General features: G+C 38.3%; 1 protein-coding gene across 3 annotated transcripts in view; it reads left to right on the top strand.

The window, feature by feature from the left end:
• Cog1 (conserved oligomeric Golgi complex subunit 1) overlaps nucleotides 1–27,704 on the top strand; it is a 546,651-nt gene that overhangs the window by 401,579 nt on the left and 117,368 nt on the right. For all 3 annotated transcript variants that reach the window (XM_090377929.1, XM_090377930.1, XM_090377928.1), the window contains 3 exons: nucleotides 2,643–2,787; nucleotides 11,691–11,752; nucleotides 21,479–21,572. In XM_090377929.1, coding sequence (XP_090234055.1) covers nucleotides 2,643–2,787; nucleotides 11,691–11,752; nucleotides 21,479–21,572 — 301 coding nt within the window. The remainder of the gene's footprint in view (nucleotides 1–2,642; nucleotides 2,788–11,690; nucleotides 11,753–21,478; nucleotides 21,573–27,704) is intronic.

The following is a 27,704-nucleotide window of genomic DNA, read 5'->3' as shown; positions in this document are numbered from 1 at the left end:
CAAGGATTTCTCGTAATCTGCCTTCGCCTGCCGAACCTCCTTTGTGACCTGATTACAGATTAACTTATATCTGCCATAGGCTTCTGAGTCGCTTGATAATTTATATGCATCCCATGCATTTTTCTGCTCTGTTACAAGTCTCATTAGTTCATTTGATAACCATTTAGGCCTAAACCTTGAACAATATTTCTTAATAGGTATGAAACTTTTAGTAGCTTCCACGATTAATTCCTTGAATGCTTCCCACTTAGAATTTACTGTTGGTAACATCGTCAGTTGATCCCACTGTACAGAATTTAAAAACTGTCGGAGACCACTGTACTCGCCTTTACGGAAGCAAAAACCCTTTCCTTTACCCCTGATGGTAATTAAATCTTTAAGTAAATCCCACGTCAGTACACTGTGATCACTGCCACCTAGTGGTTCTTTTATCTGCAAATTCCTAATACATGAATGATCCATGCTGATAACCATATCAAGAGTATTACTTTCTCTTGTTGCCTCTCGAACATGCTGCTGCATAAAACATTCATCCAATATATCCATAAAAGTCTGACTAGTGTGTGAGTGCCCAACCCACAAGTTCCAGTCAATATCTGGGAAATTAAAATCCCCCATTATAAGACATTCCGATTTACTAGCCCACTCTATTTCTCTGTACAATTGTTCATTGTACTCATTCAAGTCATTAGGCCTATAACACACTCCTACTCTTATTTTTGCTTTTGCAGTGCTTATGTCACACCAAACTGACTCAACAGTGCACTGTTCATCTATATCAACTGGATGCACTTCTTTTGAACCTGGCAGACATACCCTGGTCCTATTCTATCTATCCTTTTTACACAATATATTCCCTGTCTCCCTGACAATAGAGTCACCAACAATAACTAGTTCCTTTGGTACCAGCGCATTCTGCCTTGGAAATTGCTGCAGTGTTGCCTGATGCCCAGGAGTGAGCTCTGGTTTGAGTTGGGCAGCTGAGAACTTGACGGGCCCCTAATATTAATTTCTTTGGGGGCATCTACCCTACACCTCAAGCTCTCTCATAGACGCACAGTAGAATGCTGAGTTGATGTCTAATTTCTAGACACTCTCTGCACCTGGCACACACAAAGACATCCGCCTTGGCTAGATCATGTTCTGTTCAAGAGAGTTCGGCAAACATATCAGAAGGTGCACATTTGTTTAGAAATGAAGACAAGAAATTTGGCCAGACTGTGAATCAGACACTCATGCATATCTACTCAGAGCTGAAGAACCACCTCAGTGCCAAAACTGCATGTCCTTCAATCAGTTAGCATTTATTCTTAGAATGCCCTGTCTATGACACAAAACATAGGTCTCCTCCTTTCGAAAACTGCACAATACATGAGAAACATTCACACTTCAGAAAATATTGGGAGATAAGGAAAGGCATATTAGATTTCTTCTCTTACTTTAAACCATTTTAACTGCTGTAATGCCTTTCTCCAACCGAACTAAAGGCAGAAAATAAAACAAAAGAAAACAAAAAAAAAATCCGAACACCCTGTATAGTGGCCATCACAATTGCCTAACCTCACACCCTTAGATTACTTTGTGTGGATCACATGAATTCCATAGTTTATTCAGTATGTAATTACCATGCAAGACAAACTGAGAATTTACATTTTTTGGAGGTTGCTTAAACCATTAAGAATGGTCCCCAAATGGCATGACATCCAGGAAATAATGGATTTGTTGCAGTGAATGCTGCTTTGAACAAAATGAAGCTTGTTTTGTACAGCTGCTTTAGATTATGATTGATATTTAATATCCCGGAAATAAAGACTTCTGAGACATATGTTGGTATATTTTTTTTTTTTTTTATGTAGAATATGCCCCTGTATTTGTTACATATAGTTTTGAAACACTCTGTTAGAAGGTCATAAAATCAAAATCTGCAAACATAGGTGACAATGTAACATTGAGCTTATTGATAAATATATGCTTGGAAGGCATTTATTACATAACCAAGCCATTCCTTGTTGACCGTTTAATACTGTACTGCAAATTAGTATCTGTAAACAGTGTGCCTCAGCCTGGAAGCACATTTTCTCTAAGAAATTGACAATCTAAGTTTACTATTCAAAAACTTGAAACATAAACCTGAAAATATAATTGATTACTGAAGAAGATGAACAAATTTGGTTATAATAGGTGAGAAACAATGCGTATTTGTGTACAAATATGTATGTAATAAATTATAAGTATGCTAGTATTAATTAGTCTCTTTCTATCCAAAAGCATGTGTCTGAGTATAAAATCCTAAATTTGAAGTAACTTCAAATTTAATATTTTATAAGTTTTATTTTATGTTTATAAGATTTTATATTTGTCATGTAAGTCATTATTAAAATTTTAGTTGATTTTTTTTAGGCACTTCAAAGTGCAACTTATCAGCCATAATATATGACATATTGAATTAAAAAGAAAGACCAAAGGAAATGTACTTTTTCTTTTTTTTTTTTTTTTACATAGCTTGGCATCAGATGAAATTTATTTCTCATTATACTTCGGCTTTTACATTTTGTATGTCTCAATTTAGAAAACTGATTATAGTACAGCATTTGTATTTTATTTTATTTTATTTATGATTTTTTTTTTCTCCTTTAATCTAGGGCTGTATTTTTAGGCCATTTGTGTCGTGCCTTTACTGAACTGTGTCCTCACTACAAAGAATGTGTGCTCCAACATTTTAACATATCGCTTGAACAGTCACATAGAAGAGCATTTATCCCATATGCCCAGAACAGTGCAGTTAAAGTAAGTTAAAAATTTTGGTATATAATGGGGGGATAAAATTTAAAAAATAAAAAATGAACAGGATATATATTTTTATAGATTCATTACAGGCATAATTAATAATCGGCCCCGGGTGCCAAGCGTATTTCGAGGCCAAGCGATATCTGTGAGATTATAAAGTGCTCTTCAAAGGCGATTAAAGTTATTTTTAAGTTTATACGTTTATCTAAAGCTTTATTTTTTTAAAACCGTTCTACACTTGAAAAGCCACAAGTTAGAACAGAGAAAGAAAAGCCACCTTTCTTTTTATTCATTTTTCTAGGTCACTAATCAACTAACACTTTAACCGCTTGGCCTCCTAGCGGCACTGCTCCTGCCTCCCCGTGGCGGGGCCGGAAATCTTGGCAAGTAAGTCCACTTGCCAAGGGCTAAAAGGAGAAATCATGGATAATACAGACCATAAGGATATTGAGAACGATAATCCAAAGAGACAAAAGACTGATCGGATGGAGCAACCTTGCTCGTCGTTCTTAATCATCCACTCCCTTACTAGTCAGCCCATGAATAAATTGTCTCCGTTTGTAATACAAAAACATCAATAGAAACCACCAACCACAGACATTCCGAGAAGCTGTTACAACTCACAAGCTTTGCTGGCATTCCAGTTAAAATATCTCCACACACAACCCTAAATTCATCTAAGGGTGTGATATCCAGTTGGGACTTACTGAATGTCACCGATGAAGAAATAACCCAAGAACTGCAGGGACAGAATGTAATTGAAGCAAAAAGAATAATGACTAAAAAAGATAATCAACTGACACCTACAAGAAATATTATTCTCACCTTCAATACACCCAACTAACCCTCCTCTGTAAAAGCAGGTTATTTACTTTGCCGCATCCGACCTTACATTCCAAACCCTTTAAGGTGTTACAAATGCCAAAAGTATGGCCACTCACAAACTGTATGCAGAGGAGTTCCTGTCTGCCCTAATTGTGGATCCTCAGATCACATACAAAGTAACTGTACAGCTACAAAAATGACCTGCCCAAATTGCAAAGGTGACCATCCTGCATATTCAAAGACATGTGAAAAGTGGAAAATGGAGAAAAAAATAGTAAAATACAAGGTTGAGAACAAAGTAAGTTACCCAGAAGCGAGAAAATTAGTAGCTCCTACTATAACCAAAAATATGACCTATGCCAATGCTGTAAAAAAATATCAGACAGTCTCCACTCAAACTGATGTAACAGTTCCCACTAACAAATCAATTTCTGACTGGGCTAGAAATGTTCTTTCTAAGCAACAATCCAAGTTCTCTGACCAGGCAAATAATACTCCTCTGACAATACCAGTGGCATCTCCTGCTCCAGTCATAGATACCATATCTCATAGTTTAAACACAAATGTAGTAAAAAATTTTCAAGATACAACCATGGACACAGATGGCACACCCATACAGGAAGATCCCCTTCTAGAACTCCATGCAGAAGAAGAAATGGACACAGGTCGGCCAGTTTTCTCCAAAAAAGATAAATCTAAGTTAAAACGTCATAAGCCAGTAACCTTCAAAAAGCAGTCAGATACATCTCCATCAATCAAACACAAATAATGCCTTGTATTTTACAATGGAATTGCAGAGGCTTTCGTTGCAACACAGATGATATCTGTGATCTAATTAACCGATTTTCTCCAGTTGCCCTTTGTCTTCAGGAAACCTACCTAACCTCGCAAATTTCTCCTTCAATAAAAAACTATTGTCTTTATCGAAGAGATCGTAATACAGCAAATGCTGCCCATGGTGGTGTAGCAATCTTAATAAATTCAAAGATCCCAACTAAACATTTTCCACTTCAAACTGAAATAGAAGCTGTTGCTGTTCATATAACTCTCCATATTTCAATAACACTGGTCTCAATATACCTACCACCAAACCATACTTACTGTTTAAAAGATCTTGAAGATCTACTCATACAGATACCTCCACCTCTCTGTATATTAGGGGATTTTAATGGACACCACCCCTTATGGGGCGGTCCTAAACTAGACACACGTGGTCGACTCGTTGAAAGCTTTCTAGAGTCACAAAACCTCACCTTACTCAATACTGGTGCGCACACTCACATACAACTCCCAACTGGACACACCTCAGCAATAGATCTCTCAATTTTTTCTCCAATACCCCTCCCAACCACAGAGTGGTATGTTTTAAATGATCCTATGGGCAGTGACCACCTTCCAATCATATGCAATTTTTTAATATCACAATCTCCTCCAAACAAACTCCACAGGAAATGGAAATTTGTTCGTGCAAACTGGGCAAAATTTCGATCATCAATCTCTCTCTTGACGAGGAAAAAATCCAGCTCCAGAATATTGACAATGTAACAGATTACATCACATCTCCTAAAAGTGGCCAAGGACACAATACCATTATCAAATCCCCCTGGTCGCAAGCATTATAATTACTGGTGGAATGACGAATGCACAAAAGCAAAGAAAGCAAAAATCAAAGCCTGGAATTTATTTCGGCAATGTCCAACCACAAACAATCTCATTAATTATAAGAAGCTAAGAGCAAAAGCACGATTTGTACAAAGGCAAGCCAAGAAAGAATCCTGGACCCGTTTTGCATCGACCTTTAACAGAAACACTGATCCGAAAACTATATGGAAAAAAATTAGACAGTTATCTGGTAAGTTTCCCACTATACCTTCTCCAATCCTCTCCTGGAAAGGGCAAGATCTATCTAGTTCCTTAGATATTGCTAATGCTTTGGGCAATACTTTTGCTGAAATATCAGCGGCATCAGCATATTCTTCGTCATTCCAACGAATTAAAAAAACTAGAGAAAAGCATGCCATAAAATTTCAAACCGCACGTACTCTTCCATATAACAAACCTCTGCAACACTCTGAACTTCTGCATGCCATTAGAACAGCCCAAAATGGTGCTGCCGGGCCAGATGGGATTTATTATGTCATGCTTCAACATCTCGATGACAAAGCTTTAAGCCTGCTTCTGATTTTTTACAATCGTATATTCTTAGAAAATGTTTTTCCAACTTCTTGGCATCACTCTACTGTTTTGGCATTCCTAAAACCTGGAAAAGATCCAACTAACCCCTATAGCTATAGACCGATCTCTCTCTCTCTCAAGCTGTCTGAGCAAAATCCTTGAAAAAATTGTCCACAGAAGACTCGTATGGATCATTGAGTCACAACATCTAATGAGCCATAGCCAATATGGCTTTCGTAAAAATAGGTCATGCTTAGATCTTATGGTCAAGGCTGAATTCGCCATTCGAAATGCCTTTGTTAAACATGAACATCTTGTAATGGTTTCAATAGATATCGAGAAGGCTTTTGACACTACCTGGCGGCATGGCATACTCAGTGATCTTTACTCTCTTGGTCTGCGAGGCAACCTTCCTATATTTGTCCAGAACTTCCTACGTACTAGATCGTTTCAAGTTCAGTACCAACATGCCCTCTCTAAAACATTTATACAGGAAGAAGGAGTACCACAGGGATCAGTACTGAGTGCCACTTTGTTTGCTCTTAGAATAGATTCCATCACCAATCAGCTTCCAAATACAGTTGAGACCTACCTTTATGCAGATGATCTTTCCATCTCCTGCCATTCTCAAAACATGAGGTCTATTGAACGACAGCTCCAGATATCACTTAATAAAATACAACAGTGGGCCAGCCTCAATGGCTGTCGACTCTCGCAGCAGAAAACAGTTGCTATCCATTTTTGTAGACAGCGCAAACTTCATCCGGATCCTGAACTTCAAATTTATAATGTCTCCATCCCGGTCACCAATAGCATCAGATTTCTAGGATTAACACTTGATAATAAGTTAAATTTTATAGACCACATAAAAAATGTACGTACTTCCTGTCTAAAAAAGTTAAATATACTCAGAGCTTTATCCTCCCAAACATGGGGCGCAGATCTCTGCTTCGGCTATATCGGGCATTAATCAGATCCCGTCTTGATTACGGAGCTCCCATCTATGATTCAGCCAGATTGAGTGCATTACGCTGGCTTGATCCAATTCAACACAGTGCCTTGAGACTTTCACTCGGTGCTTTCAGAACATCACCAGCACATAGTCTCTACATTGATGCCCATGAACCCCACTAACTTTACGTAGGAAGACACTGTTATTGAAGTATGCTGTCAAGATACAAAGCTGTGCCATGCATCCGACTCAGTCATACCTGTTCAATCCACCATTAGAAAACCTTTTCAGAAATAAACCAAGCATAGTAAAGCCAGCTGGTCTTCGCCTTCTTGAACTGATGCAAATTTGGAATGTTTCCATCCTTTCCGTACAACAGACAACAACTTGTACTCAACCACCATGGGTTCCACCTCCTATACCGACCTGTGACACTTACCTCTCTCAATGGGGAAAGAACATTTTACAAACATCAAATATCAAACAACTTCACGAAGCTCACACTCAAAGATACTTTGACTTTTTTCCAATTTATACAGACGGCTCTAAATCTAATTCAAACATCGGAGCGGCTGCAGTGTTTCCAAATACCGTTATTTCAGCATTCTTGCCATCTGAATTCAGTATCTTCTCAGCTGAATTATATGCAATCAAACTAGCTTTACAGAATCTCTCTTCTGACTGTGCTTTAAAATCTGTTATTTACACTGATTCCCTCAGCTCAATTTTGGCTTTATGTAACCCCTTAGATAAAGTACACCCTGTTCTAGATGAAATAAAAAGCATATTACTACAAATTGAAGAACGCAATCAACTGGTCACCTTTTGCTGGATTCCAGCTCATTCTGGCATTTTGGGCAACGAACTGGCTGATAAAGCCGCAAAAAATCCAACTAGCTTCGACTAACTGATATCCCTGTTCCGCCATCAGATTATGCATTAATCATTCAGGCTGCATGCCTGTCAAAATGGACAGCAATATGGCACTCTCAAATTAATAATAAACTCTTTCAATTTAAACATGATCCAAAAATTTGGCGCTCCAGTGTCCGCACATCAAGACGAGAAGAGGTAGTCCTTTCAAGGGTAAGAATAGGCCATACTTATCTGACCCACCTTTATTTACTCACAGGGAATGTCCCGCCACAGTGTCCACTTTGTAATATAAATCTGAGTATTAAACACATTCTCATTGACTGCCCTTACTATGAACAAGACAGAACTTCAACCCTGCTATCACTGGTTAATCTTCGTAGACCAATAACTTTAGAGAATCTCATTGGAGATGATGCAGATATTTCCGAATTTTTCAACTTCATAAAGCAAACAGGACTTTTTAATCAATTCTGAATTTATGAAACTTTTTCATCTCTTTTTATAATAAATGAATAGGCACATTATGGCCAAAGTAGCCTATGCGCCATCAAACCTCCATATCAACAACAACAAGCATAATTAATATAAACATATTAGTAATGTCATCAATGCAATTATTCAGTAATAGTACTAACTGACAACAACCTCCTCTTTCTAAAAACCATTCTACAAAAATGCTGTAATGCATCATAATTAACAGCTGAAGACAACAACACTGCCTCATTCCCCCTGCCAAAATTAGCCACCAAATGTATCAGCTCATATCTAAACTCATCATACAAATTACAATCGTATAACACATGATCCCATGACTCTACCATGCCACAAACACAGTAGGGCTCATCTTCCAATCCTAACTGATGTAATTTCGCTTTCAGTGAACCTTGTCCTGTAAGTATGTATGAACCCTCCATACAAGGATAAAACCACTCGTTTAATTTATTCTTATAATTAAATTGTACACTAGAAATAAAAGAATATGTTGTCCTACCATTTACACTTAAGTCCCAACTTAAGAAAGGACAGACAGGAGAGGAGGGGGAAGTGCTGTTATGCTCCTAGTTAAAAAGCACAAAATCTAAGTCTGTACATCCAATTGACATGGATGGCCAGTGCAGTGTTCAGTCAGTCTGATGTGACATAAGCACTAGGAAAGCAAAAATGAGAGTAGGAGTGTATTAGTATGTTATAGGCCTAATGGCTGCAATAAGTATAATAAGCAACTATACAGGCATATAGAATGTGCCAGTAAATCAGAATGTCTTATAATTGGAGGGATTTTAACCTTCCAGATGTTGGACTGGAACTTGTGGGTTGGTTACTCACAAAGTAGCAAGAATTTAGTGGATTTATTGGATCACTGATTACTACATGCATTTTCAAGAGGCAACAAGAGAAAGCAATACTCTTCATCTTATTATTAGCAGGAAGAACCTGCAAATAAAAGACTCACCGGGTGGCGGTGATCACAGTGTATTGATATGGGATTTATTTAAAGGTGTTACTACTGGCCAAGGTAGGGGCTTTTGCTTTCGTAAGATCACAACATTGGTCTCAGACAGTTTTTAAATTTTACGCAGTGGGATCAGTTGTTGACTTACCGACAGCAAATTCTAAATGGGAATCATACAGGAAAGTAATTGTAGAAGCTACTAGACTTTTTATACCAACCAAGAGATACTGTTCGAGGCTTCAATCTAAATGGCTATGAGATGTACTGATGAGACTTGTGGCAGATAGGAAAAATGCATGGGATTCATATAAATTATCAGATGATACAGAAGTCTAACCTAGATATAAACTAGCCTGAAATCAAGTCACAATGGAGTTAGACATGGTAAAGCACAAAGAATGCAAAGAAAAGTACCTAAAACTTCTTCACTTATATAAACACTGGAAGGAAGAGAATATATCACATTGGTCTACTAGATATGATGATCCTGCTCAGGTTGCTGATGGACTGAACAGGTTTTTTGCATCTGAACATTTACACAGAACCCATTTTTTAGAGATGGGATGCCAGAATTTTTCATATTATAACAGGGAGCTAATTGATTTTGTGATAACCAAGAAGAACATGGAAAAAAAAATTGCTGAAACGAAACATAAAAAAAAGCACCAGAATGGATGAAATCCATCCAATTCTGTTGAGGGAAGCAGCGTAAAATTTAAGCATAATTAGGAATGCATTCGGAGGATATCCTAATTGAATGGATGTGTGAATGTGTCCCCAGTTCACAAAGGAAGCTTGACTTCTGCTCCAGGTAGAATAACGGATTTAGTGATAAAAGAAGTAATACAAGACTGCATAGACAGGAATGCAGTTATACTGAAGTCACAGCATTGATTTGTTAAAGTACAATTTTGTCTGACCAATCTGAATGAATAGTATAAAGCAGTAATATAGGAACTGGATGCAAAAAATAATTTTTACATTGTGTACTTGGCTTTCACAAAAGACTGCCACATGAAGTAGAGCCATGTGACATAAAGGACAAGTTACTGGTATGAATAAAGAGATGGTTGAGTGGGAGATGACAAAGAGTTGTCAATGGGCTCTGCTCTTCGTGGACTAATGTTATTAGTGGAGTTCCATAGGATTCAGTTCTGGGTCAGTTGTTTTCTGTGTTTATTAATGTATTGACAAAGACATATCAGGTTTGATGTCTAAATCTGCAGATGACAGGAAAGTTGGCAGTGTTGAGTGGCAGTAATCTGGGTATGCTACTGCAAAAAAGACCTAGACAAATTAGGCAGATGGGCTAAGAAGTGGCAGTTTAAATATAATATTGGCAAATGCAAGGTACTTCATATGAGCACCTTGCAATTGTCAATGCCAGCAATCCCAGATTAAGATATTGTGTGGTAATGGACAATGAAAAAAGCCTGCAGAATGATTGTGCAGTCAGATGTGAGGTTTCTGAGCAGTGCAGATAGGCTGCCAGAACAGCCCATGTGATTTTGTCAATAATATATGGAAATTTTGCTGGCAGGATAAGGAGATGATTATTTTGTTGTATAAAGCAATGGTTTGGCCACATTTTGAGTACTGCATACAGGTCTGGAAGCCACATTTTAGTAAGATGTTTATCTTTTGGAAGAGGTGCAGAAAAAAGCAATTAAATTAGTGAGGTGAACAAAAGGGTGCTCTTATGAGGAAAGGCTTCAGTTCTGAAAACTGCAGCACCTGGAGGATAGGCACCTGCAAGGAGACCTGATTGAGATGTTTAAGGTTTGAATGGATTCGATAAGCTCAATGCTGTTGGAATCCTTCTTGCTCAGACTAAATAGATGAGGGGACATAAATTCAAATTGAATAAGGATGGTTGCAGAACCATCCTTATTCAAGAAATTTGTCTTCAGCAGCAGGTAGTTGATTGTTGCAAACTTCCATCTTGTTTTGTTGAAGTTGGTAGTTGGAATAAATTCACAGAGGAACTAAACAAACAACTATTACAGTGGATGAACAGGTGATGTGCAGATTTTTTTTTTTTTTTGGCTGATGCTGTATAAAACTGCTTTCTTGAATTGTTGCCTTTAATTATACTAATAAACTAAAGCATAAACTAAACCTTTTTTTTACTATCATCTAGAGGTATTTTGTAAGTAGTACTACACATAGTTAACAGATGTGCATTTTAGTTTAATAAATAAATAAAACAATTGGATAGCTTTTAAGCTACTGTTCATTGAGCAAAAAGTATAAAAGGAGATTTTAAAATGTGTTGGAACCATAAATATGGTATAAATTATACTTTGCACATCAGATAATTTCAAATATATACGGAAGTTTTTCTTAGCTGACTTAATTAATGTGTTAATAGGATGTAAGTTTTTATTATAATATGAACATATTCTGTAGCCAAGATTCCACAGAGGTAAATTAACATAAGTTTTAATGTAAACTGATAAAAGAGTTTTTTAAAGGTTGCATCTACCTGTTAAGAAGCACATGCATGTTCGCACACACACACACACACAACACATTTCCATCATGATTGTAAGTCTGTTAATCAGATTTGTCATATGTTTAATTATAAATTTCTCAGAAATGATTTTGAATCTTAACTTTCAGGAAGATCCTGGCTGGGAGAGTCTTAAAACAAAAATACTTCAACAGAGTGATTTTGCAATGAAGTGCGTATCTTTTTCTTTTTTTCTGTTTTTTTTTTTTTTTTTTTCCTTTCCTTTAAAAGAATGTAATTCATGAAAATTGAATGTAATCTTTTATATAAGCAATGAAAACATTTAAAATGCAAGGCACAAACTTTGCTGAAACATGGCATTTCCAAATCCTGTGTTAAAATTGATTCACATTTCCCATAAGAAATACCAATTTCACTAGTAACTTCCCAGATGGTTAAACAGTTATCAGTCCTGATCAGATCACAAACACAAGTGACTGAATCATTGATTTTAAATTTGAAGAGCAGCTAGAGCAGTGATCATCTTAAGTGGACAAATGGCCATCCTTAAACTTCGTGAATCATTGAAAAGTCTTTGAGTGACACACAGCATCTTCTACAAAAACTGTTTCTGACATTTTCTGATTTACTAATTCCTTAATTTGTAACAAAATTTGTTACATAATTTGCATCAAATTTTCCTATGAATTAGGAAAAATACTCAGAAAATTGCTCATTTCAAAATGTAATGAAACATATTAAACACCTATTTTATGTCTATTTATGGCTAATTCAGTCTGAAAAAAAAGGACTGCTATTTTTCTGCATTACAAAAAACTAGTTAGTTTTTGCATTACCAGATCTAAATGATTCATCACCAAACTTGTTTGCTCACTATAATGCTACAATTGCCGTGCAAACTAGAGCAGTGAGGTATTAAGGGCAAGTTACTGCTAATACTTAATAGAGACTACTTATCAATGAGCACTACCCTTCATGAACTAATGTTTTTAGTAGAGTTCGACAGGGTTCAATACTAGGTCTATGATTGTTTTCTGTGTTTGTGAATATTGATGAAGACACATCAGGTTTGATGCCAAATTTTGCAGATAATATGAAGGGTGGTTAATGACATTAATCAAGGTATGCTACTACAATAAGACCTAGACAAATTAGGCAGATGGTCTGTGAATGGCAGTTGAAGTTTAACACTGACAAATGTAAGGTACTTCATATGGGTAGCAGTAATCCCAGATTAACATACCAACTATTTGGTATCACACTCAGTGTAGTGAAGGATGAAAAGAGCATGCTAGCTATTTTTCAGTCAGATATGAAGTTCACTGTGCTGTGCAGATGAGATCGCATCAGTTCTTTGCAAGACATTTCATTGTATGGCTGTGTGATGTACAGGATAATTTGGTGAATAACATTTTGCTGTATGTGATTAGTGGCTATGACAATTCAATGAGTTCACAAGTAATCCTTTGGAAGAATTCAGTGTATGGCAGAGCAAGGCAGAAAATGCAAACTTTTAACATGCCATGCATAAATATAAAATATCAAGAATGATACCATTCTTGATATTTTATATTTTTGATGCACCTTCACTTTTTAATGCACATTATCCTTTATTTTTGTTTATTTATTTTTTTTTTTTAAGAAAATCCTATTAAAGAAGTGCTGCAGACACATTAAAGATTGGAATAAAAGCAAATCTTGTTTCAGTTCACCTTCACTTCTGTAAGTTGCATTTTTTAGGAAATACACATGGGGGAATTGTGTTCCAGAGATCATTAGTGGATGCTGGCTGGGTAATGTGTATCTTCTGATATTTGGTTTGCAACCTGTGCTGCAGTTTTTATTGAAAGAAGTAGTATTAAACTAGTACTGTGGATGGGTTAAGAGTAGATGGGTAATCTTCTCTGGAGATTGTTTAGGGGTCAGAATCTGAGTCCACTACATGGAAAAGTACACTGGCCTAGTGAAGCATTTTCACCAGGGCCCATGGCAGTTCTCGATGCGCCTGACTAAGGAATGATATGCCAAAAGACAGTTAGCATGGAGGACAGTAGTTAAAAGGATGCCTCACTAAGGTTGTGATGCATCTGTATATAATGCCTGTGAATTGTCTGGAAGCTTGTCTGCACTGCTTAGAGAACTTCATATATGACTGTGAAATTATCCTTGAGATCGTTTTCATTCTCATTCTCCATTGCCCTGAGTGTGATACCATACAGCTGGTACATTAATCTGGGATTATTGCTCCCCATATGAAATACCTTGCATTTGTCAATATTAAGCTTCAGTTGCCACTTCTCAGCTCATTCTACCTAATTTATGTAGATATTGTTGCATATCTGATTACTCTGATTAGTATTAGTAGAGATATTTCATGGTCCTGAAGGTTGTCACAGACATTCCTCAGATATGCCAGACAAGCTGCACTTGCTACCTGGGAGTCTAAAACACTGATGGAACTGAGGAATTCAGGTGACATTCAAGTCAAGTGAACCCAATTTCGGCGAAGTCCGGATGGTCTGTAACATCCAAATTCTCTGCTTTGCTTGCACCTTAACAATGGGGGGTCTGTTAGTAATCCTTGGTATAACCTCCATGCACAAGCACACTGTGGTTGACCACCCAGGGTGTGAAAAAATGCAAGCAAGGGGGATCAAGGTGTGGCACCCACACCACACCACACCACACCACATGGAGGAATGCCGCCCCTCTGTTTACCAGGCAATACCAGATGGTATATGACTCTCATCAACTTGTGCAATACCACCACTTTGCTTATTGCAGCTCGAAGTGGCGAAACCCATGTTTAGTCTCCAGAGCTAAGTTCCGGTCAACCCTTCCCCATCTCTTCCATCATGCAGTATGACTGCTGACTTTTGAGGTTATGATGAACATCATGGCGAGATATAATCTTCCTTACATTTTGAGGGTACAGCTCTAAAACAGCGTTCGCAGGCCAGCCACTAGTTAGTACACTGGACCGAACCTATTGGTAACTATTTAGGAGGCTTCCGGATCAGCTAGTGTATAATCTTGCTACCTCTACTCTGCCAGATAGTGACTGGAGAAATCAAAATAGTGTGTATGGGAGAGGGCATTGTCGAGGCCACGTTATGTCAAGGATCTGGGTATATTCTTACCATGTGTACGCCATATCCAAAAATTTCATTACTTCATAAAACGTCCCCCCCCCCCACTTTTCCTTACTATTGAATACACCATGAATTGTCAAACTAATAGAGTAAGCTTATCTGGGAAAAGAACTAATCCTCTCAAACACTTCCTAGTTCATTTCACAAATATACGTGGTCTCAATTCTAATCTCAACGATGTCCATTTCCACTTGCAGTCTGCCAAACCCCATAGACTTTGTCTGACAGAATCTCAGTTATCAGTTGATTCAACTACTGTTCATTTCAGTTGCCGAAATTATTCGCTGTATGATTCCTTTTGCCTCAAAGGTGGTACTTGTGTATATGTCCATTCCGATATTCCCTGTCAGAGACTTAGTAATTTGGAATCTCCTCTTTTCGATCTTCTCTGGCTTAAAATCTCTCTACCTCATTGTGTCAAATTCATCAGTTGTCTCTACCTCATTGTGTCAAATTCATCAGTTGTTCTCCCAACTCTACTAATCACTTGGAGCTCTTTGACTTCCTCTCTTTGCAACTTGACTTTTTCCAGTCCAACTTTCCTAACAGTGAAGTAATTTTCCTTGGTGATTTTAATGTTCACAACTCCAGTGGTTGAGATGCTGAGGCTTTTGCAATTACTAATGATCTTGCACAGATTGTTCATTTACCTACAAGAGTACCAGACAATCCTAACTATACAGCCAACGCGCTTGATCTTTTTCTAACAAACAACCCTTCTAAGTACACGGTCGAAGTGAGTGGTCCTTTAGGCACCTCAGATCACAATTTGGTGATTGTCTCTTCTCCAATGGAGCCTGTATCTCATGGTTATTCCCAACCTTGTATTGTTTGGCATTACAAGAATGCAAAAAGGGATGACCTGTGAGCTTTCTTTTCTTCTTTTCCTCGGTCGGATTACTGTTTCAAAACTTCTGATGTCAATGTTTACTCAGATCTTGTCAGTGAAATTATTCTTGTAGGAATGGAATCCTTTATTCCACACTCCGCTTTAAAATCCTGTCCTTTATCTAAACCTTGGTATTCCAATAAATGTGCCAAGGCTGTTCAAGAGAAGAATGTTGCATATCGTAATTGGCTTGTTTGCAATTCTTCAGTTTCATTTTCTGCTTACAGCAAAGCTCACAACAGTTGTAAAGCAGTCATTAATCAGTCCAAATTAGATTTTGAACAGGCTAAGGGTAGTAAACTTGCTTCTTGCACTAATGGTAGCCAAGCATTCTGGTCTCTTGCCAAGTTATTGGCCACAACTTTTGCCCATCTCTGCTCCCACCTCTGTCAAAACCAAAGGTGTTTTTCCTTCTGCTTGGAAATTTGCTCATATCCAGCCAGTTCCTAAAAAAGGGTGCCAAATCTCTCCCATCCAATTATCGTTCCACTGCAATTACTTCGACTCTTTCTAAAGTAATGGAGAAATCAATTAACTGCCAACTCTTAAACTACCTAGAAACCTTCCGTCTGATCAACAATCGCCTGTATGAATTCCATCAGTGTCGATCCACTGGTGATATTCTAGCTTATGTTACCCATTTATGGACAAATTCAATGGAAAAGTTGGGTGAAACACAAGCAGTTTCTCTTTACATCTCAAAGGATTTCGATCGTGTTTAGCATAAAGGTCTTTTAAACAAGATTCCATCTTATGGTTTGCCAACTGTTTTTTGTAATTGGTTATCCAGTTTTCTCTCTGATTGCTCACTGAGGGTGATGGTAGATGGCTCTCTGTCTTCTAACTTCTCCACTAATGCTGGTGTCCACCAAGGTTAGTTTTTTCCCCCATGCTTTTCCTCTTGTATATTAATGACCTTTCATTGCATGGAAAACCTGTCCATAATTTTCCCAATGATAGCACATTGCATCCCACTTTCATTTTGAGAAACCTTGCTCAGCTCAATCACATTCGACTTCTTGAATATCCACTGCCAATTCCTTAAATGCCGATTTCCAGTGGGGCAAAGGCAACTTAATTGATATCAATCCTTCTAAAACTCAGTCTTGTTTTATATCTTGCAAAAAGGATTCTTCTGCTCCCATGTTTATCTTTGGTGACACTCTGATTTAAAGGCAAAATATCTCTTTTGGGGATTACCTTGACTTCTAATCTCTCTTGGCACAGGCACATTACAAATATTGCTTCCTCTGCATCTAAAAAACTTGGTTTTCTCTTTCGCTTTTAATGTTACTTTTCTTCCAAACAGCTGTTCACTCTTTACAAATCGCAAATCCGCCCTATCATGGAATATTATTTCCACATCCGGGACAGTGCCCCCAAAATCTCTCTCAGGTGTCTAGATTCCATTCAGAAGAAGGCAGTTAGGTTAATTAATGACTCATCTCTAACAGAGTCTCTCCACTCACTGTCTCATAAACATACTGTTTCTGCTGCATGCCTTTTCTACAGATACTTACATGGGCACTATTCTTCTGAATTGACTTCTATAATTCCTGCTCTCTATTTCAAAACAGTCCGAACACATGCCACCACCAGCCAACATCCATTTACTGTCCAACTTCAAACTCACAGTACCAACTTTTCATCTTCCTTGTTTATTCATTCAACTGCTGTTATCTGGAACAACCTTCCTTCATACATATTTCCTGAAAATTACAGTCTACAGAAGTTCAAGTCTAATGTCAACAAATATCTTCTTTCGTCTTCTCCACCTCTAACCCAAGCACGGTACTGAGTACTATAGTAAGTTCTAATACCTCTCGTGTTTGGGGTTTTCATGAAAAAAAAAAAAAAAAAAACTGTCATTAATGACCCTCCAGTCTTTGTATCATCTGAAAATTTAGACACTAGGCCTTATATATTAGTGGATTTAAAAAAAATAAGGTAGAAATTGTGTCATCATACTTAATTTTAAGGTTATTTTTAAAATCTAAGAATAAAAATTGATTGAAAACAGCTTGTATGTAGAAATTGTGAAATGTAAAATTTTAAGACTGCTACAGTTTAACAATGAATCAATGCCATTTAAAGTGTTTGTCTAAAATTAAAGCTTATGCAAGAAAATAACTCTGCCTGATAAAGTTATATATTTATCCATCCACAATCTGGTCTCTTTGTATACCATTTTTTGTGGTAAACTAGATTCTATTATCTCACAACTGCGTGATCAAAAGGGTTAGATTACTGAGACTCAACTGTACAAATCCATTTATGACTTTTTAATCATAATTTTTTTTTTTTTTTATGTGAACCCCAAACACGAGAGGTATTAGAACCTATAGTACTTGGTATCGTGATTGTGTTGGAGGTTGAGAAGACGAAAGAAGATATTTGTTGACATTGGACTTGAACTTCTGTAGATTGTAATTTTCAGGAAATACGTATGAAGGAAGTTTGTTCCAGAAAACGGCAGTTGAATGAATAAATGAGGAAGATGAAAAGTTGGTTCTGTGAGTTTGAAGTTGGACAGTAAATGGATTAAAACAAAAACCAAGTTTTTTAGATGCAGAGGAAGCAATATTTGTAATGTGCTTGTGCCAGGAGAGATTAGAAGTCAGGGTAATCCCCAAATGAGATATATCATTTTGCCTAGAAATCAGAGTGTCACTAAAGATAAGCATAGGAGCAGAAGAATCCTTTTCGTGAGATATAAGACAAGACTGAGTTTTAGAAGGGTTGAAATCAACGAAGTTGTCTTTGCCCCACGAGAGAATTACCTGAAGATCGGCGTTTAAGGAATTGGTAGCAGATTTTCGAGAAATTGAAGCTGATTGAGCAGGACAAGGTTTCTCAAAATGGAAAGTGGAATGCAATGTGCTATCATCGGCAGAACTATGGATAGGATTTCCAGTCAATGGAAGAAGGTCATTAATATACAAGAGGAAAAGAGTGGGGAAAAGAACTGAATCTTGGGGGACACCGGCATTAGTGGAGAAGTTAGAAGACAGAGAGCCATCTACCATCACCCTCAGTGAGCGATCGGAAAGAAAACTGGATAACCAATTACTAAAAACAGTTGGCAAACCATAAGATGGAAGCTTGTTTAGAAGACCTTTATGCCAAACAGATCGAAAGCCTTTGAGATGTCAAGAGCAACTACTTGTGTTTCACCGAATCTTTCCATTGAATTAGTCCATAAATGGGCAACATAAGCCAGAATATCTCCAGTGGATCGACCCAGACAGAATCCATACTGGCGATCGTTGATCAGATGGAAGGTTTCTAGGTGGTTTAAGAGTTGGCGGTTAATTGATTTCTCCATTACTTTAGAAAGAGTGGAAGTAATTGCAATGGGACGATAATTGGATGGGAGGGATTTGTCACCCTTTTTAGGAACTAGCTGGATATGAGCAAATTTCCAAGCAGAAGGAAATACACCTTTGGAATAAGAAAGTGATAAAAGGAGTAAGTTCAGGAGCACAGGTTTTGAGAACAAGTGAAGAAATACCATTGGGACCTGGAGCTTTCTTAGCATCAAGATTCGTCAAAATCCTTCTGACATCTTTTTGGCAGAAGACCACAGGAGACATTGAATGGAGTGTGTTGGGAATGGTGGGAGGTGTTTTACCAAGATCATTAATACATGAGTTGGAAGAAAAATGGGATGCTAGCAGGTCAGCTTTATCTTTGGCTGAAGTGACAAAAGAACCATCTGGTTTGGACTGAGGTGGAAGCAGAGATGGGCAAAAATTGCGTCCAATAGCTTTGGCAGGAGACCAAAATGCTCAGCTACCATTATGGCAAGAAGCAAGTTTTCTACTCTTAGCCTGTTCAAACTCTAGTTTGGACTGATTAATAACTGCTTTACAATTGTTGCGAGCTTTGGTGCAGGCAGAAAATGAAACTGAAGAATTAGAAACAAGCCAATTACAATATGCAACATTCTTCTCTTCAACAGCCTTAGCATATTTATTGGAAAACCAAGGTTTAGATAAAGGACAAGATTTTAAAGTGGAGTGTGGGATAAAGGATTCCATTCCTGCAAGAATAATTTCACTGACACGATCTGAGCAAACGTTGACATCAGAAGTTTTGAAACAGTAATCCGACCAAGGAAAAGAAGAAAAGAAATCTCGCAAGTCATCCCATTTTGCATTCTTGTAATGCCAAACAACACGAGGTTGAGAATAGCCATGAGATAATGGCTCCATTGGAGAAGAGACAATCACCGAGTTGTGATCTGAAGTGCCTAAAGGACCTCTCACTTCGACCGTGTACTTAGAAGGGTTGTTTGTGAGAAAAGGATTGAGCGTATTGGCTGTGTGATTAGGATTGTCCGGTATTCTTGTAGGTAAATGAACAATCTGTGCTAGGTCATTAGTAATTGCAAAATCCTCAGCATCTCGACCAGCTGGGTCGGTGTGACTAGAAAACGGAAGCCAGCTGGAGCTGTGAACATTAAAATCACCAAGGAAAATTACCTGACTGTTAGGAAAGTTGGACTGGAGAAAGTCAAGTTGCAAAGAGAGGAAGTCAAAGAGCTCCAAGTGATTAGTGGAATTGGGAGAACGGTAGAGACAACAGATGAATTTGACACAATGAGGTAGAGAGATTTTAAGCCAGAGAAGATTCCAAATTGCCAAGTCTCTGACAGAGAATATCAGAATGGACATATGCACAAATACCACCTTTGAGGCGAAAGGAATTATACAGCGAATAATTTGGGCATCTGAGATGAACAGTAGTTGAATCAAGCGATAACTGAGATTCTGTCAGAAAAAGTACATGGGGTTTGGCAGACTGCAAGTGGAAATGGACATTGTTGAGATTAGAATTGAGACCACGTATATTTGTGAAAAGAATTAGGAGGTGCTTGGGAGGTTTAGATCTTTTCGCAGATAAGCTTGCTCTATTAGTTTGACAATTCATGGTTTATTCAATAGTAAGAAAAAGTGGGTGGGACATGCTGTATGAAGTAATGAAATTTTTGGATATGGCGTACACATGTAAGAATATACCCAGATCCTTGACATAATGTGGCCTCGACAATGCTCCCCGCATACACACTACTCGGACTCCCTCCAGTCAGTATCTGACAGAGTAGAGGTAGCAAGATTATACACTAGCTGATCCGGAAGCCTCCTAAAGAGTTACCAATAGGTTCGGTCCGGTGTACTAACTAGCGGCCGGTCCACAAACACCGTTTAAAAGCTGTACCCTCGAAATATAAGGAATATTGGATCTCGCCACGACATTCATCATAACCTCAAAAATCATCAATCATACTGCATGATGGAAGAGATAGGGAAGGGTTGACCGGAACTTAGCTCTAGAGACTAAACATGGGTTCCACCACTTCAAACCTCCAATAAGCAAAGTGGTGGTATTTCACCGGTTGATGAGAGTCATCTACCACCTAGTACTGCCTGGTAACATAGATGGGGAGTGTTCCTCCATGTGGTGTGGGCACCACACCTCGACCCCTTCTTACGTTGGTTCACACCTGGGTGGTCACCCACCATGTACTTGTGCATGGAGGTTATACCCATGATTACTAACAGTCCCACCATCGTGAAGGTGCAAGCAGAGGATTTGGATGTCACAGACCATCCGGACTTTGCCAAAATTGGGTCCACTTGACTTGAGTGTCACCCGAATATCAGTTCCATCAGCGTTTTAGACCCCCAGGTAGTAAGTACAGCTTGTCTGGCATATCTGAGAGAATGTCTGTGACAACCTCAAGGACCAAGTAATTAATAGATCTTATTATCCAATAACTGCTTAATCCAAGGGGCCAAATTAGTAAGATTCAACCATGTAAATGTATTTATGAATTTTTTTTAATCAGTATGTATTGAAGTTAATGTATATGTAATAATTATTTTAATATTAGAAAATGGACTGATCATCTTGTGGAGAGCTGTGTTTTCAAATTGGAGCAGATTTTAAATAACTCCTCTACAACATCTCTTTTGAAAATTTTATTGGTATGTAGTAATTTTCTTTTAATTTCTTTGTAATGGAATTTCTTGACTGCAAATCAAGCAGTCTAATTGAAGATATTTATATGATATAATGACCATTTTTCCTTTTTTGCACTTGTGAGACATAGCACCAGTGAGACATAGTGGCTATGTTCGTAACTATAAATATAGTGTCATGTTGTGATGCATCTCCAATTCTGCTGCATTCTTAATAATTTTCATATGTATGCATATAAAAATTTAAAAAAAAATAGAGCAAATTCTAAACAATTAGAATTAGTATACGGTTTTTCATAGGTTAAACTGCTTCACTTTATTTAAATAAATTAATGCCAAATGTTACCAGCTGTAAATCATTTAAAAACCTCTGTCTTGTGATCTTGTGCACATGTAAATATTTTAAAGAAAAAAAAGAATTGTTTCTAACCTACAGTGTTTGAGTTCTCCGGTCAGAGAATAAGAAAAGAAAAGAGCTGTGTTCCAGAGAACAAGAGTAGAGAACATGGTAGTGCGGAGGGTGTTGTAATGAACACAATCTCTCTCTCTCTCTCTCTCTCTCTCTCTCTCTCTCTCTCTCTCTCTCTCAGGTGCCTTCGTAGCCAGGTGGGAAGGAGCAGCAGTGCTTAGCACACGCTTCTTGATTAGACCAGGGTTCGAGCCCGTCACCACCAAATACGGAGGATGCGGAAAGGTCAGCGAATGACCACTGCATATTCCGGAGCAATATGGCCTTAATTGCTAATGCTCCAAATAACAAACAAACAAATAAGCTCTCTCTCTCTCTCTCTCTCTCTCTCGCGCGCTCTCGCTCTCTCTCTCTCGCGCTCTCTCTCTCTCTCTCTCTCTCTCTCTCTCTCTCTCTCTCTCTCTCTCTCTCTCTCTCTCTCTCTCTCTCTCTCTCTGACACCCCCACACACAAATTTATTATAGATATCTTGTTCACCTCAGTGGGAAGATTCTACACTGAGTACAAGTATCTGGAATATTTTAGATAAGGAAAAGAAAAAGGATATCAGTTGGCTTATTTTCTAGTGATTAAATTCATAAGCTTCAATCTGAAATACATACAATTTATCCAATAGCATCAAATACACTGACATAATGTAGTAAGGTATACAGTGCAAGAATTGCTTTTATATTACAGTTGTTTTAACAAATGGTTTGTGTGATAGCATATTAGAAGTGCTTCTTGGAGAACCTCTTAAGTAATACAGTGTCACTTTTACTGAGTACTGCTATGTATTTAAATTATTCATATATTTCTTGCCATCACTATAAATTAGAGAGAGACAAATTCACTTGCTTGAAAGTAATTATAGGAACTACTAGTACAAAAGGACATACTGAGCAACAATATATTTGGTGATTTTAATTGCAATGCATTAACTATATATTATTAATGTATAATTTTTCACAATCCTACTCCTGGGTTTTGGGAAAAATGAACCATATCTGCCATCTTACTTCAGGAATAGATATTTAAAAAAATAAACTGAGTTTATACTATAAGTAGACTGACAAAATACAATAGATGAGTTGAGACATTGAACTTAATGACATGCAGTTGAAAATCTTCATAGGGATCACATCAATTCATTGTACAGCCGTTCTGTGCATGACAGCTTGCTGTATGCAACAATTCAGTGCATGAGATAGTTTGGTGAATGACAATTCAGTGAGTATGACAATCCAATGAGTACATCAATTCAGTGAATTCTTTTTTAAGTATTCAGGGTATGGCAAAGCAAGACAGAAAATGCAAACTTTTAACACACCATGCTGTAAATGGTGAATTCAGTAATCCCAATACCATTCTTGATAGGTTATATTTTTGATGGAGAATACTATGCACTTTCATTTTTTAATGCAAATTCTACTTTTTTTTTGAAATCCTATCAAAAAAGTGCCATGGGGCAGGTTAAAGATTGTATTATGAGATTACTTGTTCACATTTTACTTTCACTTCTGTAAGTTGCATTTTATAGGAAATACATTCGAAGAGGGTGGGGTTGATCCAGAGACCAAGAGTAGAGATCATTAATGGATGCCAGCTGGGTAGTGTACATCTCTGACTTTCGGTTTGCAACCCATGCTACAGTTTTTATTGAAAGAAGTTAGTAGTAGGCTACCCTGGATGGATTAAGTGTAGGCAAGTAAGCTTCCTTAAAGACTGCATAGGAGTCAGAATTGGAATCAAGGTCTCCTGCATGGCAAAGTGCTCTGGCCCAGTGAGGAATTTTCACCAGGGATTCTTGATTTTTGCTGTGGTTCTTGATGCTCCTGACAGTGGGATGGTATGCCAAAAGACACTCTTACTTAGCATGGAGGACAGTAGTTAAAAAGGGTATTTATTGTTGCTGCCAAACAACTAAGGTTTTTGAGGCATCTGTATATAATGCCCTTGAATTGCACACATTGTATTGTCTGTTTGCCTTTTTTGCTTAATAAAAAATCTGCGTTACCAGATGGGGAGGGAACCAACCATCCACCCATAAAAATTACTCCTTTGTGATAGGGCCCCTCAGCGTGGGCACCTGTACATGGTGAGGAGACTTCCCAGTGACACTGCTGGTTCTCAAGATTAGCATCACTAGGATTGAATGCCCACATCCTAGGTTCCAGGCTATCATCATAGGAATCCCATGTCTTTTCGGTCTGCTGCGACCCATGGAAATTCAGAAAAGGGGATCCTGGTGATTGAGAGGCTCAGTTCAACACACAACTTTGGCCCCTGCTTCAACAAGATGGGTGATCCAGGATCAATTGGCTAGTGGTTTGCCTGCAAGGGTCAACCATGCCCCTACCCTACCCTCATGGTTTGTGGGACAGGATTCAGGCCGGTGGCAGTGCTGGTATAGTGTCTGGATAGCCCTGGTGTCCCACTCCCAAGCACATTTATTGTTTGCCAGTTAATGGACATCCCCTTTGGACTCCATGGTGGGTGAGGAGCCCAGGCACTGGACCAAAATATAAAACCAATATGAATCCTGATAAACTAAACTCTTCTTCTGAGGCCCCAACTCGGCCCCTATCAGAAAATAATGAAAGAGAAATAGACAACACCACTTCAGCAAAAAGGCTCAGAACTGAAACATATCAGGTCCTACACCTATATACCTGATAATTCATTCTACTGGAAAAAAACCTATGGGGAAAATGTCACCCTTCTTTATCCAGAAGGGTTTGGAAGGGTTGGCAGGCTCACTTAAATCGGTAAAACGGCTACATTCTGGGGATACCCTCATCGAAACCAAGTGTGACAAACATTCTGAACAACTCCTCAGAGCAACAACTATTGGGGGATTGCCAATTACAGTGACATCCCACAAGACACTAAACTCATCTCAAGGTGCGACCTCTGAATGGGATCCTCTTGAAGTGTCTGAAGAGGAGATCTGTTCAGAACTAAAATCACAAGGAATGACAGCTGCAAATAAAATGTGTATGTAAAGATGGAAATCTAGCAACATCATCCTTATACTTTTAATACACCAATGTCACATAATGAGATTAAAGCTGATTACCTGAACTGCACAATACGTCCATATGTTCCAAATCTGTTAAGGTGCTGTAAGTACCAGAAATATGGACATTCACAAATGCTTGCCATGGTGCTCTTGCTTATGCTTGCTGTCATTACAAGATGTCATTTCATGGTTCTTTGAACCATGAAATGACATCTTGTAAAGTTACAAAACCCACATTCATTAATTGCCAAGGGTAGCACCCTGCATACTGTCGAGCATGCCAGAGGTGGAAAGAAGAAAAGAAATACAAAGGCATAAAGCAGAGTTAAACATCTCATATCAGGAGGCCAGAAAGCAGTTAAACCAGTAAATAGCTAAAGTGGAACAGCTAGTCCTTGAAATTAAGGCAACATATGCTGAAAAGTTTGCTAAGAAACATTCTATAGGTACTGAAACCGAAATGACTGTACCACCAAAAGAGTCATTTACACCTGTCACCCACTATTTACTGAGTTCAGAAAAACGAGCACAGAAAACTCAGTCATCTGCCACTCTAATATCGATACCTCCTTGTGCCCTAGCAATAAAAAATTGAGTGGTGATGTAAAAGAACAGGAAGCCCAACTGCCGAAGGCAGTACAAGAAAAAATGGATGTTGAAACTGGAAGCACTTGATGAAACTGTCTTGGAGCTATTTGCAGAGGAAGAAATAGACACAGGACAGCATCCATGCCTCCCCAAAAAAGAAAAATCCAGGATTGAAAAAATTAAGCACTCGGCATTTCAGAAGCCGACCTATCCTGGATTGTCGTGGATTCTGGCGAAATGCAGAAGACAACACGGCACTCCTGAAAAAGCACGAACCAGCCTGCTTTTGCTTACAGGATACATGTAAAAGCGAATGATGACCCTACCATGTATAACATCACAATTATTCATAAGGATAGAATTGCAGATGGCCCTGCTCATAGAGGAGTCACTATCCTTGTGGGCAACCAGTCCCCATTTCAGCCTTTGCAAATTACAACCAGCATAGAGGCTGTTGCAATTCGCCTACCTTACAGTATGGTTTTTATTAATAGTCTGCCCCATTTATTTTCCACCTGGGACTGACATACCCCAGAAAGTCCTTGATGATCTTAATTTGCAGTTACTCCCCCTTTCTTACTTCTTGGGGATTTTAATGGACATAACACTCTGTGGGGTAGCGCCAACATCCATTGAAGGGGTCAAGTCATAGAGCATATGCTCACTGACAACAACCTCTCCATTTTTAATTTGGGAACAAATAGCTTTTTCCACATGTCTACCCATATATTTTCTGCCATTGATCTTTCTGTCTTCTCCCTTCCCTTACCTGGGAGTTGGAGGAAAACTCTTATGGAAATAATCACTTCCCTGTGATAACCTGCATACAAAGTGGAAGAAGGTCTTCCTTTTAGGTTACTGTGGTGGAAAATTGATCAGGCTGACTGGAATACCTTTCAAGATCTGGCAAATTTTGATATCACTACAGTCAGTCAGGAGCCTATCAATGGCATAGTCACATACATCACAGAAAGTATTGTCCGTGCAGCTGTAATTGCAGTTCCGAGGACATCCACCCAGTTTCCACCATTTCCCAAACCACAGTGGAATTCTGAATACACAGCAGCAAAAAAAGGAGCATAACAAAGCATAGGGGATATTCCACCAATAATCTCATAACTTTTTAACGTTCACATGCTAAAGCACATTATATCCGATGTTAGAACGAAAAAGGAATCCTGGATCTCTTTTACATCTATTAACCGGGCAACCAGCTCTAAGGTGGACTGGGAAAAGGTGCAGAAATGAAGGGAAAGAACACTACACACCCCCTCATCGGTCTTGGAATATAATGGATGTACTATTGCAGACTCTACTGCAATAGCCAATGCTCTTTGGGAAACATTTGCTAACATCTCAGCAACTTCATCTTACTCCCCTGAGTAGGATGAGTTTCTGGTCCTTAAACACAAAACTGAAAAACAGTCCCTTAATTTTACATCAAAGGGTTTCCACCCATATAAATGGTCCTTTTACCATCCACTTGCCCTTATGAAAGCTACTGCTGCTGTTGGATCAGATGACATCGATTATGAAATGATCAAACACCTTTCACCAAAATTCATGGACCACAAAATCTTGAAGAGCAGTTTTTGGATGCTTGGCACAAGGCTATTCTTGCTTTTGTTAAGCCAGACAAGGATCCTAAAACTTCCAACAAATTACTGCCCTATCACTCTAACTAGTTGCTTGTGTAAATTACTAGAGAGAATGGGCAATGCTCATCTTTTATGGTACTTAGAATCAATTGACCTTCTCTCCTGAACTCAATGCAGCTTTCGAAAGAATAGATCCATTTTGGACCACTTAATTAGAATGGAAACATCTATTCGAGATGCTTTCCTTAAAAGAGTGCACCTGGTGTCAATCTTCTTCGAAGCGGGTGACACGACTTGGAGATTTGGTATTTTAAAATATCTGCAACCTTGGTCTTAGAGGTCACCTTCCTGTTTTCATTAAAAACTTTTGATCTCACTTTTTCAAGTTCGACTTGGATCCACCCTCCCTCAGTCATTTTGCCAAGAGGAGGGAGTACCACAAGGATCTGATTTAACTGTTATGCTTTTTGCCATTAAAGTTA

The sequence above is a fragment of the Mastigoproctus giganteus genome, chromosome 7, assembly GCF_048544385.1.
Source record: "Mastigoproctus giganteus isolate SK-2022 chromosome 7, ASM4854438v1, whole genome shotgun sequence".
Classification (NCBI taxonomy): Eukaryota; Metazoa; Arthropoda; class Arachnida; order Uropygi; family Thelyphonidae; genus Mastigoproctus; species Mastigoproctus giganteus.
This window is presented reverse-complemented; position numbering and strand designations above follow the sequence as displayed.